This window comes from Echinops telfairi, unplaced genomic scaffold (genome assembly GCF_000313985.2).
Source record: "Echinops telfairi isolate 266 unplaced genomic scaffold, ASM31398v2 ScPeMD7_7469;HRSCAF=8507_1, whole genome shotgun sequence".
Classification (NCBI taxonomy): Eukaryota; Metazoa; Chordata; class Mammalia; order Afrosoricida; family Tenrecidae; genus Echinops; species Echinops telfairi.
The window spans coordinates 22356363-22376981 of record NW_022111373.1 but is presented as its reverse complement, the minus strand read 5'-3'; the positions used below and the strand labels follow the sequence as shown (position 1 = coordinate 22376981).

Below are 20619 nucleotides of genomic sequence, written 5' to 3'. Positions count from 1 at the left end.
TAACATTATAAGGAGAGACCAGTCCCTGAGGAAGGACATTATTCTAGGCAACCCACTGAGGGACAGCAAAAAGAGAAACAGCTTTTACAAGCTGGATAGACACAGTGGGTGCAACAGTGGGCTCAAATGTAACTAATTATGAGATGGTATAGGACTGGGAAGTGTTTCATTCTGTTGTGAAGCTGTGTGTGCCTACATTTTTCTTCATTGTGTATTTTTATTATTAATAATAAATCATTTATTGGGGTCCTTACAGCTCTTATAATAATCCATATATCAACTGTACCGAACACATTTGTACATATGTTGCCATCATCATTTTCAAAACATTTTCTTTCTGCTTGAGCCCTTGGTATCAGCTCCACTTTTTCACCCTCTTTCCCCATCCACACACCCTGGTGGGCCCCTGATAAATTATACATTGTTATTTTCACATCTTACACCATCCCCTGTCTCCCTTTGACCACGTTTCTGTTTTTCATCCCTCTGGGTGTGTATGTGTGTGGCGTGGCGGGGGGAGGTTATACGTCGATCATTGTAGTCCGTTCCCCATTTCTCCCCTTCCCCCTATGCTCATATCACTATTCCCATTACTGTTCCTGAGGGGTTTTCTGTCCTGGATTCTGTGTGTTGAGAGATCTTGTCTGTACCAGTGTACATGCTCTGGTCTAGCCAGATATGTTTAGTAGAACTGGAGTCATGGTAGTGTGTGTATGTTGGGGGGTGGGGGGTAGAGGAAGTATTAAAGAACTAGAAAAATGATGTGTGTTCCACCCTGGCTGACTAGTTCCTCCCTGTGACCCTTCAGTGAGAGAATGTCCAATTTTCTACAGATGGGCTTTGGGTAACCACTCTGCCCCTTATCATTTGTATCGATATATTTGTTTGTTTGGGTTTTTCTAATACCTGACAGTTGATCCAGTTGACACCTTGAGATCACACAGGCTGGTGTGCTTCTTCCACATGGGCTTTGTTGCTTCCCTGATAGATGGCCGCTTGTTTAATTTAAAGCCTTTAAGACCCCAGATGCTATGTGTTGTGAATATTTTTATGAGATGTTTGATTTCCTGTTATTTACAGGTCTGTTCAGGTCTAAGATGATAGCTTTTAGCCATCCTTGAAATGTGCACCTGAACTCACCCTTGTGTTAAAATAATCAACGATTTAAGATCATAGACCCAGGGACAGAGGGTAAGGAAGGAAAAGATAATGGAAGCAGAAAACAATGGTATTTCTTCCTCTGATCTCAGCTCAAGGTCTTATTATGTCCTTTGGTGAGTGGGGGGACTATGGTCTTGTTGAGACACCTTCCCCTCTAAGTACGTTTCCTCTCTAAGTATGTAGTCCATGAATGTGAAATGTCATAAGAGGATGAATAGGTGAAATGAAGAAGTTGAAGTATTTTACCATTGTCTTTAGTCTGAAGTTGATCAAACGTGCAATCAGTATGAACTGATATTTGGCAAATGGAATGCAAAATGTGGAAATAAGGAAGAAGGAACTGCGTAAAATCAGGAATGGCATGTATGAAGGGTGTATTCTCTCACTATACTTATTCAATCTGAGCAAATAATCAGAGAAGTTGGAAATACAGTGAACCCAGGACAGATGAACCCCCCAGGACCAGTGGAGAAAAGCACAGCATCAGGATAGGAGGAAGGCTTATTGACAGAGGAGACACCCTTGCTTGCTGATAGTGAGGAGGACTTGGAGCACTTGCCAATGAGCAGCAAGGATTCCAGTCTTCAAGATAGATTACAGCTTAATGTGCAGGAAACATAATCATCACAACTGAACCAAGACATAACATCATGGAAAACCAAAAAATGATTGGAGTTATTAAGGATTTCAACTTTCTTGAATCCACAAGGGTAGGAAGTAGGGTAAAAGAAAGTACAATGAAGGATTTGAAATGGATGGGTTGAAACAACACGTGTGTAAATTGTTGAATGTAAGATTCATAACTTGCTCAGTAAACCTTCACCTAAATCAAAACCAAAAGTTCTTTTGAAGTTTTTATATAGCTAGCATTTTATTTTCACTATCTTTTTAATTCAATATATTTTTTGAATATTACAGCAAAAAGTGTTGGATTATAGGATCATGTAATGGTTGTTTCTTCCATTTCAAACCTTATAAAGCAATCTCTCTTTGAAGGGGTGTGTGTGTGTGCTTATGTGTTTCATGTATGTTTAATCCATTGCAATTGACTGCAAATAATTAATCTGCATGAAAAAAACCTGCAGCATTGGCTTTATTTTTAATTCATAAAGGGCATAAAAGGGTTCATAGAACCATTTTTATCATTGTGATGGTTAGGGATATTATTAATGATTCTCTAAGAAAATATGCAATTTTCCTCTGATTCTTAAATGCTTCCTCCACCCCACTACCATGATCCCAATTCTACCTTACATAGCCGGCTGGACCAGAGGAGGAACACTGGCACAGATAGGAACTGGAAATACAGTGAACCCAGGACAGATGAACCCCCCAGGACCAGTGGAGAGAGTGGCGATGGCGGGAGGGTGGAGGGAAGGAGAGGGAGAAAGGGGGAACAGAAGACAAGGTCTACATGTGGCCTCCTCCCTGGGGGACGGACAGTGGAGAAGTGGGTGAGGGAGACGTGGGATGGGGTAAGATATGATAAAATAATAATAAGTTATAAATTATCAAGGGTTCGGGGGGAGCGGGGAGGGACAGGGAAAAATGAGCTAAAACAAGGGGCTCAAGTGGAAAGTGGGTGTCGTAAGAATGATGAAGTCAATATATGTACTAAAGTGCTGGACACAGATGACAAATGTACAGATTGTGATGAGTTGTATGAGCCCCTAATAAAATGATTATTTTTAAAAAAAGAAAAGAAAAGAAAAGATGACATTCAAATATAAGAACACTTTTAATAGAAACTTTTCTTCTAATTACTTATTTTGCATGAATTTATTTTCTGTTTGTCATAAATTCATAAAATATATTTGAAATTGTGAGGGATGGGGTTTTATTTTGATTAAAAATGGTTTAATGGAAGGATGGTGATAATACTAGCAGGACTGAGGGATATGGAAGTTTAGGAGCTAAAATATTTGTTAGGGTAATGAAACTAATACAAGAAAACCAGAACGTTCTTGCTATATACATTGACTGCTAAACAAATTGTTAACTATATATATATAACAATATATGTATTGTTATATATGATGATTTTCAAATACATATGCATCAAGATTTATTAAAACACAGATTATTTAACTCTATGTAAAACTTTATCCAAAATATGTCTGATAGATTAGATCTGGGACAAGATCCAACATTTTTTTTTTTCACAAGCATCTAGGTCAGTGGTTCTCAGCCTTCCTAATTCCGTGACCCTTTAATACAGTTCCTCATGTTGTGGTGACCCCCAACCATAAAATTATTTTTGCTGCTATTTCATAACTGTAATATTGCTACTGTTATGAATTACTGGACCCCTGTGAAAGGGTCGTTCACCCCCAAAAGAGTCACCATCCACAGGTTGAGTATCGCTGATCTAGATGATATTTGAGGAACCTTGATGGTATAGTTGTTACATGTTGGGCTGAGAACTTAACAGTTCAGCAGTTCAAAACCAGCAGCCACTCTGCTGGAGAAAAATGAGGCTGTCTACGTCCTTAAAAGTGAGAGTCTCAGAAACTCACAGGAGTGGATCCAGTCTGTCCTCAAGGGCACTGCGAGTCAGAATGTATTAAATGACAGTGAGTTTGTTTGCTTTGGGAGGTCACACGTAGGTGGCTGGTCAAAGGCCAAAATGAACACACTAATTTTATAAGTTACAAATAAAATTTTAAGTTGTATTTCAACTTACTTTAGAAAATGTTCCTGATAGAAGACTTAGAAGTCCATCTATGAGGTTCCCCTTGGGAGAATGAATGCACTTTGGTCATAGGCTAGAGTTATACACTCTAGAGCTGGAATTAGCTTCAGAGATCATCTACTTAAATCGCTTTTTGTTGTATTGCAAAACAAAACAACACCCCCCCCAAAAAAAAAAAACCCCAAACAACTGAAGACCTAGGGAGGTTAAATTACATATTTAATGTTTCACAGCTAGCAAATTGTGGCCAATTGGGAAACAGAACAACTTCATACTGACTCATCAATGAAAATGATTCCTTTTGAATATATCAACAGCTTTCTGTCTGATCACTAAAGAAATTACTATGTACAATATTGTGAAAAATAAATATATTCTGGAAGTTTAACTACAAATACACATTGTAGCACTCTTAGTATTTAAAATTGTACTATAATGTTGTCATGCTCAATAATACTTAGCAACATAATGAATGGATGAACTATGTGTTGTGTTCTTCTGTACCTTTTGGAATTAATTCAAGAAACATGTTAGATATCTGTTTGGGGAGAAAATATATGATACAGAGTAGAGGTGTTATCAGAGGTAGTAAGAGATGGTCCAGCAAAAGAGAGTAGATCATTTTACACAGAATTGTAACATATAGTGTGATTAATTCAGAGGTTCTCTTTGGGTTCTCCTTCCGAACTATAATCAGTTTCTTGTGTCACCTTCCACTGACCCATAGAAAGGCAAGAATAGCACTGTCTTCAGTTGCGAGAGGAGCCACCTTGTTGCTTGTGTTGTCTGGAGCTCTCAAGTTGACTCTGACCCACGGCGATACCGTGCACTGGAGTCAACTCAATAGCAGTGAGGCTGGTTGCTTTTTGGATGATTGGCACAATCATCAATGGTCAAAAGAATGAACGAATTCCACCCGAAGGTAATTTTTTTAAAAAGGTGCGAGGAAGTAATACACTTGATTTATATTTAAGTCTCCTTTTCGTTCTTCTGGATTCTGTCTACATTTTAAACTTTCTATTTTTTTTCTTAGTAATATGGCCACTATACTTGCTTTAGGCAATCCTTCATGAAGCTAGTGCTCACACCACTGCTGGGGTCCTATTAACTTTCTCAGGTGGATCCTGCAAGCCAATTTATACTTTCCCTCTTTCAGTTAACTTCATATTGTACACAGATATAGATAGATGATACTCATTATTCAACAGTGAATTGTGATATGGGTATGGGTTGTAGTTTTCAGGTAATAGCTGTGAGTTTGGAGCTAGAAGAGTCTGGTTCAGTAGCAGCTGTGGATATAAAAGGAGGAACAGATTTCTTTTCTTTTTTAACCTTTAGCAAAGTAGATTCAAAGTAGCATGGAAATATTTTTATATTGTCAGTGGACTATTTTCTTGAAGAAAAACATTAGTTTCTTTCTTACTCTCCAATATTTGTCTAAAAATCACTATATTGAGTTTAAGGGACTATCTTCTTCACTTGTTTACTGCTGAGTACCAAAATTTTAAAACTAGAGTAGTATCTTTTACTCACCTTAGCCACTGCCACTTCAGATCATTTATCTTCTTACAGATACTAAATATCATTAAAGATTAAATAAATTATCACTATCATCAAGTTGACTCCAATTCATAAAGATCCCTCAGGACTCTATGGGACAGAGCAGAACTGCCCGTGTGGGTTTATGAGACTGTAACTCTTCATGGGAGTAGAATTTTTCATCTTTCTCCCTATAAGAAGCTCGTGGTTTTGAACTGCTAACCTTGAGGGTTTTAGTCCAATGACTAAACCACGATGCTACTTGATTCAGATTGTTTTCACTGATGCATCTTTATAAATTAAAGAATACATAGAAAAAAAATCTATCGCTAAGAGAAATCAAATGTATTACTTGTTATCTTAATCATTTTGTTTTTCTCTTCTCTGCTTTTCTCTCTGAAAATGTTCTTTTATGCTTTCCTCTTAAAATTTATTTTCTTTTCTTTTGTATATTTCAAAGTTGTTATTATTTTGACCCTCCGGTCTATATGTCTATTTTCTTCTGTTTTTCTTCTTCCAGATATTATTATTTTCTACATGAAAGCTTAGTTCAGAATTTAGTTCAGAATTAAGAGTTTGGTTATAAGGACTTGAAGGTTTGGAATGTAGCAAAACTGGGAAGAAAAGAATTACCAACATTGTCTTAGGGCAAATTGAAGAGACTCGTGATGTAAGAAGCAAGAGAGCCCTGTGAATACACACTTACATGGTAAACTTATTAAAATAATTATCTCGGAGAATGAGCAGTGAAAAATATGTTAAGCCAGCCTGCCAGGGCAGAATAGACAGTGCATGAATTTACTATTAAGAAAATAAAACTCTAGCTTATGAAACTAGTAACCATTTACAAAGACAGACATTTAAAGCTTCCTGTGTGTATTTGAGTTTCATAATTCCCCCGACTGGCTCCTTTTTACAGAACAGTCAATCTTTAACATTTGTTTAATAGCCAAATATTAAAATAGAGGCAGACAAGTGGAAGGGGATTTGAAAGCAAATTCTATACTGTCTCCAGGCCAGTTCTCCAGAAGGTATTTTCCCCCTCCCCAAACACTAAAAGGAGAAAGATGAAGCTTTCTACTCCTGTCAAGGTAGAATTTTACTCTGTCTTACAAAGTCGCTATGATTCGAAATCCACTGGAAGACAGTAAGTTAGGATTTGGCCAAGATGTGGATTGGGACTCCTAGTGATCATAAAGGGCAGAGCTGAACTGCACCACGGGGTTTCCAAAGCTGTCCTCTGTAGGGAAGCCGCCAGCTTCATCCCAGCGGAATGGACGTGACAGGTGGGAAAGCCAACCTTTAGGTTTTCTCAGCCTGGTGCTTAACCACTGCACCACCATAGACCTTCTCCCCAAATGCTCTCCGTGTAAATCACAAGGAGGGAGGGAGGGCGAGGGGGAGAAGAGGGAGGGGAATAGGAGCTGGCCCAGATAAGAACATAAGTAGGGAAGATGACAGTCTCCCGCAAGATTTTTGGTGTGGGGACTTCATCTTAACACATTTGATATTAGCTTTGTGGAAGCAGCACGTTCAAGCCATTTCTCTTAAGAAGAATAGTTGTATTTCATGGTTCTGGAAGCAAGGGGATTCTATTAAAGCAATATATATATTAAAGCAATATATATATATAGCTTTATATATATGTATCTAAAGAAAGAACGCTTCTGAATCGAAAGTCACTGGGGAAAATGATTGGGGGCCTTTAAGATGACATCTAGCCCCGGGTAGACGTCTATGGCTACTTTTCCTGACCCCACATCCAACTCCTGATCCTATCTGTATTTCTTTCTAAATGGATCCGAAAGCGTGTTAGAGAACCAGGGTTCAGCTAGCTGGATCCGGGCTGGTTGGCAGGGGACGTGGCAGGACCAGGGTGAGGGGCCAGGCAGGAGTCCCACTTAGATGCCTGCTGCATGATGCCCAGGTGGCTCGGGGAGGGGTCCCGGAGAGGTGCGCGCCCAGGCTGCAGGGGACCGCGAGGCGCCGGGGCCGGGCTCGGCTCTCCGAGGGGCAGGCGTGTGTGCGCGCGAGCGCCGGGCGGCGGCGGCGGCGGGAGGAGGCGCAGGCGCGCTGCTCGCCCGGCTGCAGCCTCCAGCCGAGCGCCGCCGCGTCTCGGGGAGTTGATGGCAGCACCGCGGTGCGGCCGCCGGGCAGAACGCGGAGCGCAGCCGTCAGCCGCTGACCTGGGAGCGTCCAAGATGTGGGGGGACCGGGGTGGCAGGGGCAGCAGCAGCGCCAGGGACGGGGGCGCGCAGCAGCCTTCGCTCGCTCGCCGGTCCTGACCTGCCTCGCTCCCCCCCAAAGAATGTCAGCCAAGTCCAAGGGGACCCCCTCCTCGTCCTCTCCAGCCGAGGGGCCGCCCGCAGCCTCCAAAACCAAGGTGAAAGAACAGATCAAGATCATCGTGGAGGATCTGGAATTAGTCCTGGGCGACCTGAAGGACGTCGCCAAGGAACTTAAGGAGGTGAGAGGCGCGGGGGCGGGGAGGGAGTTGTGCGCCTTCGGTGCCTTCGCGGATCCCAGGTCCCGTTTTTTTTTTTTTTGGCTGGCTGGGGACCTCCAGATCTGGAAACTCTTGGGAAACTATAGCAAGACGCCGGAAAACGGACTTTCTTTGCTCCGGCGACTCCTGGAGAGAGTTGTTACACTTTCCTTCTTTTTGTAATCTGAAAATCAACTAGTGTTTTAATGGACTTGACCCGGGGGTGGTGGGAGGGGTGAGGGCGCGCACACGCCTGTGTCTGAGTGTGGCTGTACTGTAACTGGGGGTGTGTCGGCCCTGGAAGAGGAGAGCTGCTCGGCCAGAGCTTGCTCTGGGCTCTTCTCCTGCCTTCTGCTCCCCAAGAGCTCCCTGGCAAGTCCGCTCTTTCCTTGGCAGTCTCCCCAAACCGGGGCTGAAGGGAGGGGGCCGGTGGGGGCAGGTTTCAGGCCCCGAGCCAAACCAAGGAGGGCAGGCTGGGGAACCGGGCTCCGTTTCCCCTCCCACCTCCTGAGCCTCACAGGAAGGAAGGAAGGAGAGAGACCCTGGCGGCTGGCAGGAGAGCCCGGTCCTCCGCTAGTGGAGCTGGGCTGGGACTTTCGCACTTTTGCAGTTCCAGAAGCATCCTTAGCTTCCTCCGCAGGAGGCTCTCTACAGCTCTGGGCCTTCTTGCCACCCACCTCCTTTTTCCATTCCATCCTGTTTCTGTTAGCATTGAACCTGGGGACAGGGGCGCGCCCGCGCTGGTGTTGGTTTGTGCACGAGTGAGTGAGTGATCCAGTTAGTGAGTGCGTGTGTGTGTTTGTGTGTGTAGTGTGTGTAGTGTGCTCCTGCCAGGGTCTTCTTGCTACTTCAGTCTTGGATCTTTGTAACTGGGAAGGTTCTCCCCCCCCCCCCGCCCCTCCCACGCACCCCAATTCCCATGTTTCCCGTGATCACGCTGGGAAAAAGAAGAGGCATAGGTGGGGGCCTGCCTGAAGGGGTGAGGTCCCAAGCTAACCTGGCTGGCTGCTGGTGGCGCCACGGAGCTGGTGGCCAAGCTGCTCCTCTAGTTAAACAGTGCTTCCTTTGGCTCTTGGTGAGGGGTGTGTACCCTTAATTGGATGAGAGAGCACAGATTATAACTTTGAAGGTGGTGGTGGCCATGGCAGAAATGAATGGGGTGGGACATCATGTACATTTCTGAGACCTCTGGAAGGAGATTGAGGGTGGTTTATGTCCCTTCCCACCAGAAATTAACCTTCTCTATTCAATTTCCAATACACATTTGAGGAAGGAGTACCTCTATCTTTCTTCATTCCGATGAACTGAACTCTACATTTATTACCTAAATGTAAATCTGTTAAAACGACCTATTCATTCCTTGTCAAGATCTGATCTGCTAGTGGCAAATGTCATTTTTCTAGGCTGCTCCCCAGACAAAATGTAACTACTGATGAGGCGCTGAGAGTGCTGGTTGATACAGATTATGGGATAAAACTTGTCAGTGTTTACAGGGCCCTCCTGGGTCACTGATACACAACTGGTAGACAGATGGTGAGAAATTGTATTGAAATTCAAGTCTAAAGATACTGTTTCTGTCTTTGTTAGCCTTTTATTTGACATATTTGGCAGGCTGTATTTTCATGTGAAACAGACATTTTTTTGTTGTTGTTAAAGAGCACATTTGGGCATGCTCCTTTGGACAGGATTGTGCTATACAGTTTTTGGCGTTTCTAAGTGGAGGCAGTGTGGGAAACCTCAGCAGTGGAGTCACATATTTACCAGCTTCCGAGGTTGATATGAAGAGAAAAAGTACTCAATCAAATCCTGCCGTAATGGGCATATGCTTTCTTATGTTTTGATGGGTTTTCCATGCTCTATTTTGCAAAGAGTAATTTATTAGAAACGCACATTGTATTTGTTCTGCTTTGTATCCTTGTACTAGGGAATTAGGTAGATCTATAGTGAAACTTTTAATACCCTGTGGATCTTGCCTGCATCACAAAAATGTACATCAGGGAATCTGTAGCTCTTTCCCCCTTTCATTCTTTCTATTGATGATTTCATTTTCTTAAGAAATGTTAATGGGGGAAAGCAAACAATCAGGTATCTTATAAGAGGAAAAGAAAAGCATAGATAATGTGCAACCAAGTAGATGAAACTATCTGACTTCTGATAAACACTGCCGATAAATAGAATTTTGACTCTATGGTTTGGAACTGTTGATTGGATATCAGAGTTTGGGTAATAATCTAGTGTGATATTAAAATTTTGAATAATAAATGATGTGATGGAATAATAGATAATTATGTAGTGTGGGTATAATATTAGTGGACTTACACATTGACTTGTATAGACTACATATAGATATTGACATCGTATAAACTATGGTTGATTCTTAGAACACTGGCCATTTATATATGTGAGTGATAGATATTTTGGAGACAAAATATTTATAGGGTATGTTTAAACAATGACATCTTGAAATTGTTCCACATTTAATTACATCTTATCACCTATCACTGAGTATGTTTTGATACAGTTTTGAATGAGATAGTAAACGAACACTTTATAAACTATAATTTTTTATGATGGTCTATATGCTTCAGATTTATAAATATAAATTCTGCTATTTAACTAATCAGTCATCACATCCAATATTCTGGCAGTTTACAATTGGTGCATGTTAAATATGAACTATCATATTTAGAACTCTAATTTGTTATCGGAAATTACCTGACTTTTAGCCTTAATAGGCTTCTATATAGATTATTTGAAAGCACTTATTAACTTGAAACAGAAATATAAAATAAAAATAGGATTATGACAAGATCACTATGTAAGTTACTATAAGCTAGCATTTGTTTTTCTTTTCTGTTTTTTTTTTAATTCTAAAATAGAATAAATGTATATTTTAATGTTCTATTCCTTATCTTGGATAAACTGAGTGCCAAGAGTATTGGACTTTCATTTGGGGTTATTTTGAAATTGTTTGTCTTTGTAGAAGATTTCTGGACTTTAGTCACCAGAAAATTAAGGTAGATTCAAACAGCTGAAAGCCCTTTACTAATTATTAGTAAAACCATAGTCTCTCTAGTAGAAAAGTTTGATATTGTAAGTAAAAGTTTAGTGATTTAGGGCTAAGCATGAGTGTTAAGTGTGGGAAGCATTTGTTTTAGCACCCTCTCTAATGAGAATGAACAGAATAGATAAAGTATAGTGAAAAAAGAACAAAATGTCTAGAATATTGAAGGGCAGGTTTACTCTGCCTTCAGAATTTAATTGAAAAGGAGCTTAACTTGCTTTTTAGAAATAATATGGGCCTTATTGTCCTTTAAGGAAGAAAGACAGGGTCTACTCCTGTAAAGAGTTACAGCCTCAGAAACACATAGGAGCAACTCTGCCCTGTCTTATGGGGTCCCTATGAGTCAGCATTGACGCGATGGCAGTGAGTTTGGCTTTTGCTTTTGTCTTTTATGCTGTGATGGAAAGCCTTAAATATAATTCATGATGCATTTTTTTCAGCCCTGACTAGGTCCCAAGTACTCTATCATCTATTTATTCTTACCAAATGTGTACGTTGTAGTTTCTGGACTCATTGATCTCAAAGGTTAGCGTGAGAGGCATTTATCCTGTCTTTACACACTAGTTCCATAAATAAAAAGGTATTATTGCCTTTAATTTTTGCTTTCACTGTAATCTAACTCATTAAGGGATGAGAAAACAGAATTGACAATAAAAATGAGTATATGTATAAGTTGAAGAAATTGACTTGACCATAGAACCAAAGTATTTCTGTGAGTCTATCCCACCTGAATTTATAAATCATCTTGTGTTAGGCCGGATTGACTAGAGAAACAAATCCAGTGCACTCATATATGCGTAAGAAAGAGCTTTATATCAATAAGTAATTAGAGTAATTAGATATCAAGAAAACATCCCAGCCCAGTCTAACTCAAGTCCATAAGTCTGATGCTAGTCCATTAAGTTCCTCTTCAGTCACATGTAATGATGCAGAATGTAAGAAAACCGCAGGCCGGTGGTCCAAGGTGGGTGGAAACATGGCAGGGCTCCAACAGCTTTCAGGGTGTCCAGCAAGCAGAAAGGTGAAGGCAGAGAGAAACAGGGGAAGTCCCCAGCCCCTCCATATGAGAAGGCCATCACCACAAGGAGAGGCATCATCAGGCTGTAACCTGATTGACTGCTTGGATAGGACCCCTGCACTTCGAATATCTTCAGGATGACATTAAATCATGTCATTACCACACATCTCAAGGACAGTTTTGATGCACTGAGCCCTAATGACTCGGGGCCAGATAAGTTGTGGGATGACATCAAAGAAATCCAGACATGAAGAAAGCAAAAGACCATTCAAAAGACAGAAAAGAAAGAAGAAAACTGAATGTTAGATGAGACTCTCAAATTTGTTCTTAAACCTCTAGTAGGTGATGCAACTGCAGAAATGATGAAATTATGAAGCTACCCAGATGATTTAAAAGGGCAGCTTGTGAAGCTGGACTGTATGAAAGGAAAGCACCCTTCAATCGGAGGAAGATGCGTTGACCATCTATGACATGCAGACGACCCAAACTTGCTTGCTGTGAGGAGACCTTGAAGCATTAACTGATGAAGTTCAAAGATTATATCCTCAAAATACACTTAAACATAAACAAAACAAATATATATATATTTGGACTAACAAGCAATATCATGATAAATGGGAAAGAAATAGAAGTTCTGAACGGTTTCCCCTTACTTGAGTCCACAGTTAACACCCATGGAAGCAACAGTCAGGAAATAATCAGAGTACATTGATTGCACTGGCGAAATCTGCTGCAAAAGACATCTTTTTAAATAACCATTTTATTGGGAGCTCCGACAGCTTTTATAACAATCCATACATCAATTTTATCAAGCACATCTGTACATATGTTGCCATGATTGCTTTCAAAACATTATCTTTCTACTTGAGACTTTGGTATCAGGTCCTCTTTTTTTCCCCCCTCCCTCTCTCACCCTCCCACTCTCGTGAACCCTTGACCAGTTATAAATTATTATTATTTTCATATCTTACGTCATCCGGTCTCCTTTTACCCATGTTTCTGTTGTTTGTCATCCTGGGGGCGAGGAGGGGTTATGTGTTGATCATTGCTATCAGTTTCCTTTTCCACCCCCCACCTTCCCCTTCCCCTCCTGGTATCACTACTCCCATTATTGTTCCTAAGGGGTTTATCTGCCCTGGATTCTGTGTGTGTCGAGAGCTCTTATCTATACCAGTGGACATGCTCTGGACTAGCCAGATTTGTAAGGTAGTACTGGGCTCATGATGGGGGGGGAGGGGGGGCAGGGAAGCATTAAAGAACTAGAGGAATGTATGTTTCGTCAGTGCTATACTGCACCCTGGCTGGTTCATCACCTCTTTGTGACTCTTCTGTGAGGGAATGTCTAATTTTCTACAGATGGGCCCACTCCACTCGGTGTCCCCCCCTTCGTATCTATGTGATTGTTTGTTTTGGGTCTTCTGATGCCTCCTGATACCTGATCCTGTCAACACCTCATCATCACACAGGCTGGTGTGTTTCTTCCATGTGGGTTTTGTTGGCAAAAGACATCTTTAAAGTGTTCAAAATAAAGATGTGCCTGACCCAACTCATCATATTTTTAATGACTTCACATGCATATGAAAACTTAACATTAAACATGGAAGACTGAAAATGTATTGATGCATTTGAATTATGTCCTTTGCACTGAAATTGAATGTACACAGGGCTTCAAAAGTTAATGGAAAGATTCACTTATCTTTTTTTTTTGTTTTTTTTTTTTAAACATTTTATTAGGGGCTCATACAACTGTTATCCCAATCCATACACACATCAATTGTGTAAAGCGTATTTGTACATCATTTCTTAAAACATTTTCTCTCCATTTAAACCCCCGACATTATCTTTTAATCTCATCTTTTCACAAGCTGCTTGAAGCCCCTTTATGTCATGGACTATCAGAAGAACAGAGAAATCTGTCTTGGAAGAAGTACAACAGAATGTTTTTTATAAGCAAGGATCATACAACTTTGTCTCAGATACTTTGGATGTATTTCAGGGATGAACACAAGACTATTATGCTTGGAAACAGTGGGTTCAAACAGTGCGCAACGGTAAGGATGGTGCAGGCCCTGTTATTTGTTCTGTGTTCTGTTGTACATTATGAGTGGGAACAGATTTGAGGGCACCTGGCTACAACAACAACAGCATGTTGATTTAGATAGATAAGTATTAAGTATACTTACTAGTGAGGATCCCTGGTTGCATAGAGGTTATGGGTTAGGTTTGAGCCAACGGGTCAGCTGCTTCTCAGAAGAAAGACGAGGCTTTCTGTTCTTGTTCAGAGTTACGGCCTTGGAAACTGACGAGGCAGTTCTACTTCCTCTATAGGGTAGCCATCGTTGACTTCATGACAGCGAATTTGGTTTTTGAGTTTAGTGATGTGGTAAACATTTAATGAGGAGAGTGGACACTTGAACAATAGTAACTTGCCATATTTTTAAGATGATCATCATAAACATTAATGTATCAATACCATGTACAGTAGATCATTTATTGATATGACTAACGAGGTAGAAAACTCATGATGAAATAAGGTAGAAAAGGCAAAATAGTAGGGCCTAGATTGGAATCTTAGATTGATCCATGCTGCCTTTTCTCTACACTCCAGAAAAAAATGTGATGCAACTTTAGGGTTTTGGTCATCAAAGTAACCATAACTAGGAGAGGAGTTGTGGGTAATCCATTTTCACTAAGAATTGTAGAAAAAGGGATGTTTTTTTTAAAAAAAGGTTGTCAATCTGATGTCTTTGGATAACTCTTTTAAAATAAAGATTTATTTGGCATTCCAGCTTTTTTCAATTATTGGTAACAACACAGGATCATAACTCTAGCTGGTAGAGAGAAATTAAAATCTGTAACAGAGTTTTGTTTGGAAGCCATTTTGATTCCTGCATTTGCTACATTATCTGCCATTTTAGATGAATTAGAATTTTGCTTTTTTATTGTTAGTGTTTTACTTTATAATTTAGAGTAAGAATATATGTTTGAAGAAACTTTAACTGGAGATTAAACAATTAATATATCCTTATTTTCACAGAATAAATTAATTATAATAAATTTAAGAATACATTAATTTTTAAAACTGGTAAATGATATTCTCTTATACACCACATTTATTTTTCCATTTTCTGCATGATTAAAATTTGGGTTCCTTTCTGATATTAAAATCAATTATGTGTTTGTGTACTGTAGTCCTTGACCATGGAATTATGAGTTTCTGAAAGACAAACTCAGGAGTGGAATTGTAGGTCAGGAGTATGTGTAACTTCAAGTTTACCAAGAAATCCAAATCCATAGCTTGAGGTGAAATCAATTCCACCTCAAGCCATCATCATGTGTGTTGCGTAGACCTGCCTCATAAGGGTTCACAGGCTGTGGCCCTTCTGGGACATTTTGCCAGGGCGTTCTTCCTTAAGCAAGGGATCAGTTAGCAGGCTTTGCTTTGGTTCTTTCTGCCAGTGTCCGCAAACCACTGAATGGTTGGTGTCTGTGTCTATGAGTAGGAAGGTGCACAAGTAGTATGACGGAATTTTGAAAATCAGCATGTGTTTTCTTTTAATGACATTGTGCTAGTTTCCTAGGATTACTGAAACAAATGTCCTCAAATTGAATGGCTTAGCACAACAGAAATGTATTTTCTCAAAGGACTGCTGACTGGGAGGAGGAAGTCAGTGTGTAGGCAAAAGGCCACACTCTCTTGCAAGACTCTGGGGAAACACCCTTCCTTTTCCAGTTTCTGGTAGTTTAAAGTATTATTTGGCTCATGGAAATGTAACTCTAATTTCTGCCTCTAGTTTTACATGCCGATCTGCCTTCCAGATCTCTTCTCTTCTTCGAAGGACATCAGGCCTATTACCTAAGGCCTACCCTAGTCCATCATGACTTGTGTTTAGTAATTATACCTTTAAATAGCCTATTCTCAATAAGGTCATACTCAACAAGTACTGGGAGTTAGGACATGGAGTGTGCCTTTTATGGGACAAAAATAAGCCTTCACAGTCGTAGACCCACATCCATTGCTGCCAAGTTGGTTCTGACCATGGCATTGCCATTGCAGAGTAGAACTGCTCCAATGGGTTTCTAAGGCCGTGAACCTTGAGAAAAGCACAATGTGACATCTTTCCCCCGTGGTGAGGTTGGTGAGTTCCAACCACTGACCTTTCAATTAGCAGCTGAGCACTTACCCACTGTGCCGCCAGTTCTTCAAAAATAAGTAGAATAAACTGCAAATCATAGGATCTTATATAGGGGGGTGAAGGAAAGATAACAGCAAAATATTTTTGTTTTTAATTATTCTCGTCTTTTTTTTAATGACTCATCAGTTTGAATTGCTGTATTTTATTGCTCTGGGAAATCCTGCTGAATATTTTATGGTTAACGAGCACACATACCGAAAACTCATTACATAGAACAAATTATAGAAAATCATCTCTGGAATATTTTCAAAATTTTAAAGTGGTGAATGAACGTAATTTAGCAGTTCATTCAGTTGAAGCAATAGTTTATATTTTTAGCATTCAATGTAATAGTCAACCTCCCCGAACAAGTACATTTACTAAATACTAAAATTCTCTAAAAATATTTAAAAGCATGATGTCTTAGTATGTTTTTGAGAGAGGAGAATGGTTATGAATAAACGGTGATACCCAATAACATCCTTCACTTTCGCTTTATTTTTGACCACAGTAGGTTTTTCTGGACTCAGAGAATTAACTGATCGGAAGTTCCAGCAGTGTTAAAGTAACAGTATGCTTCAGGCAAAAGTGAAGCCATAGATAATAGCAATGACTGCAGTGGGGTTCATGGTTACCTGCTTTTTGTTTTCTATCCCTGCTGCTCTGAGGTTTTGAGTTATTTAAATAAAATATAGACTACATTTTCCTAAACACATTAAACTACAGAACCATCTATAGAGCAAGTTCATGAAAAATTTTATAGACAATTTTGAGAATTAGGAAGTGATATTTAAAATGAGTAGATTTACTAGGCGGATGATTCTGCTTGATTGAAATGTGCGTGACTGACATCAGCTGCAAAAGCAAGATTAATCAAGCATAGAGGGGGCTATTTTCTTAAGAGAATAATTTTCCTCTACAAAGTGTAAATATTTTAGAAATATTTAAAAAATCTAAAGTAACTATAAAAGATAAAATTCAATTATTCTTACTACCATATAAGTAGGTAAATATTTGCTATATTTTTCTTCCAGTATTTTTCTATATGCATATTTTTGCTATAGATGAAGTTCTATACAATCATGTGCAATTTTCATTTCTGCTTTCTTGAGCAAAATTATATTATATGCAACACAATATGATTCCTTTATACTTCCCTTACTTTGGGGCATTCTATTTATTTCCAAATTTTTATGGTTACTAAATATCACTAAAAAGAACAGTTGTGGCAATAAAAATAGCTTGCATAGATAGGCCTTTGATTTGTGGCAGAGTGCTTCTATTTGATCAATTCTTTAATCCTCAAAACAGGCCATTTTAAGCCCATTTTTCAGATAAGGAAACAGGGGCTTTAGAGATTGTATCACTTGCCCAGGATTATTCTGTTCTAAATGGAGACTTGAGATCCAGGAATTTAACTGCTGAGTTCAATGGTTTCTAAAAACCTTTAAAATTACATAAAAGTTTCCTCTATGTCACACATGCACACATAGTATTTGTGTGTGTGTGTGTGTGTGTGTAGTTTTCCCTCAACTTTAGGTACCAGAATTTTGGTGAAATTAGATCAGTTAATTAAAATTTTCAAACTGCAAATAGAGGCTGCAATAATTACCTTTAACCTCTATAGTCTTCAACCAAAGTGTCAATAAAATGTTATTTTTTATATCATGCTTTAGAACAGTGCACTCGACTATTTCAAATGGACAAAACAATTTGAAATACTTTCAGTCCTTCTTTTTATACAATTGCTTTAAAAAGGATGCGCTGGCCTCTAGTTTTCACAAACGTTTGGGGGTTGGCAGTTGTTTCGCCTTTGGCTGTGGCTGACAGAGAGAGGAGCGCCTTGAATTCCTTACCAGGCGTGGAAACAGTGAGCTGGGTAAATGTTGACATGCGTATTTTATAAGGCAATCATGTGTTTTATAACACCATCTTCATTTTTAAGACAATCTTAATTGTCTTAAGGCATGTCTGTATGATTTCAGGTGAAATCAAGTCATAAAGGTATGCTTTCAAAATTTTAATTTAATATGAAGAAAACATTCGTAAAAGTATGATCTGCAAGGGACAACTAATTACTTTTGTTGTTAATGATGACTTTATATAAAACGGCCTTAATCAAAAATATTTCAACTTTAGTGCTATTGATTGCAAGAGTCTCTTTCCTACGTATATGGTGTGGAAGAAATGGCCTTATACTGAAATCCTGTTTTGTTTCAGTGTTCTTTATTCAATTTAATATGCATAGAAATAAACTGATTATATTAGTTTATTAGGAGGAGCCACTCGCCGTTAAGATTTCCTATAAGACTTGGAGCCCACATTCAGTACTACTGCAGCTTGAAACAAAAGCCAAAAGTAACGTTAATTGTAATGAAACAATAAAGACAGATCAATGTAGAGGCCAAATCAAAGCAAGTTTATAAGGTGGCCTGCCCATCTAGACAGATGCTGCCTTACGTAGCATTAGATAGATTTTTTGGTCTAGGTCAAGAAGGGGAGGAATTAGGGGATTTCAAAGGAATTAGCTCATAGACACTAAGTTCTGGTAAAAAAGATATTATCATTGTTATGACATAGCTTATGTTGCTGAGCTTTATTTTTCATTTTTCTGCTGTAATAGGTTGGCCTTTAAAATATATGTTTACTTTTAGAATAATTGAATTGTTTGATATGCTATCGATAAGATTCAACTACAAGTAACATATGCTTTGCTTGCGTGGGGAAAGCAAATTTGATGGTTTTTGAACTGGTTCTCAGCGCTGGTACCACAAAAGCTGACAGGTGTGATTTGTCCTTTTCAGATTATCAGATCTTATCCCAAGTTCCAAATGTGATCAGATGCGACAGAAGAAATAGATCTGCTTAAAAAAGACTGGCCAAATAAATTGTTTTCTTGAATTTAATTATTATTGAAGTGGTAGACCTTTCTCCTGGAACAAAAGCTCATATAAACAGGGTCACAGACTCTTGAGTGGTTGACAATGATCTAGTGAAGAGATAAAACAAATACATATTTTTTCTTTTCAGCTAATTATTTCAGATCTAGCTGCTTACTTTTTAGGATCACCAGCTCTGGTTGTACAAACAGGAGAAAAAAGAAATATGTCCGGGATATAATGGTTTTAACTCCAGTGGTCAAATGGGTAGTTTATCAACATTTTTTCCCTCTTAAAATGACTGTTAGACATAGTCTCAAAATAGAAAACATGTATGTAAGTGATTTTCTCTGAAATCTGTAGGATAATCATGTATCCAAAGCTTAGCTGTCTCATTTATTGTGTCTTATGATAAGTTCTAGATTCGAATATATCACAAAGAGAGGGACAAACTCCAGAGGTCATTGTAAATTCAGTTTTTCTTTTCTTATCTTTCTTTTTATAGGAATGATAGCAGAGCAGCATTTTGCTTAGCTTTGTTTGATTTTCTTCTTGAGTAGCATTAATTCTTGAATTGATTTAAGAAAGATTCACTGAATTTTTGTTAATGTGGGAGACACTATGCTGAAGACTGTGAAGGATGCTAACATGAATAAGCATAAGGAACTCCTTCAAGGAACTACATTTCAAATAGAGTGACCTTCACATGTAGGTGGGTATGATGAGTTACTCTACAGCCAGGTAGAATATGTGAAGGGCCCCATCAGTTATAGCTGGAATGCAGAGATGGAAGAAGCCTTGATCACTCTTTCCATATTAATTGCTTTTTTCCAAGTCATGCATTCTAAACTCTACTAACTAAGCCATGTAGTAATTCCTAATGATACAATATAGTTTGGGGAAGTGAGAACAAGCCTTTCAAATTCAAGCATATGTTGATTTCTTATTCTATATTAGACCCTTATTCTTAGGGATGTTAATACATTCTAAAATTTAAACACATTTTCAATTACAAGAACTTACTTTTATGAATTAAAAGTCTCTCCCAAAGAGAAGTTCTGTCGCTAAAGGAATGGGAATATCTTTAAAGCAATATGAAAATTAGGCATTTTCTTTAAAATTTGTTGAAATAAGTCACTGATACTTTACATACTTTAAGGCAATCAAATTTAGTTTATAGATGTGTGATTTTAAAAGTTTAATTTAATATGAATAAAATACCTGAAAGTGTATGAAAGATCTGCAGATGACAGCTATTTACTTTTGATAATGATAACTGTATAGAACTGTAATTGAAAATACTACATAATTTTGAAGCCCAAACAGAAGAGATACATTTATTTGTATTTAATTCTCTATAACGTATGCATTTGACTATTTCTTGCACCAAATATTAAATTTAGAATGATCTCTTTCTTAACCGTAAGACAATTTTGAGGTTGTATTGTGCAGTAATGCAGTGTACAATAATATATGTAGGGTACTTCAGTTCCATTTCCTGTTCTACCATTAACAATTGTATTTATATGCAACCAAATGAAACACTGCCTGGTCCTATACCATCCTAGACCAAATTGTTCTTTTATTTGTGCTTATTGTTGAAATC

General features: G+C 38.8%; 1 protein-coding gene across 2 annotated transcripts in view; it reads left to right on the top strand.

Moving 5' to 3' along the window:
* The first annotated feature begins 7679 nt into the window (after nucleotides 1–7679).
* PRR16 (proline rich 16) overlaps nucleotides 7680–20619 on the top strand; it is a 254553-nt gene continuing 241613 nt past the window's right edge. The window contains exon 1 of one of the 2 annotated variants that reach the window (XM_004696574.3): nucleotides 7680–7859. In XM_004696574.3, the coding sequence (XP_004696631.1) occupies nucleotides 7701–7859 (159 nt within the window). In that variant the 5' untranslated portion in view covers nucleotides 7680–7700. The remainder of the gene's footprint in view (nucleotides 7860–20619) is intronic. The other variant, XM_045285301.1, reaches the window with a different exon arrangement.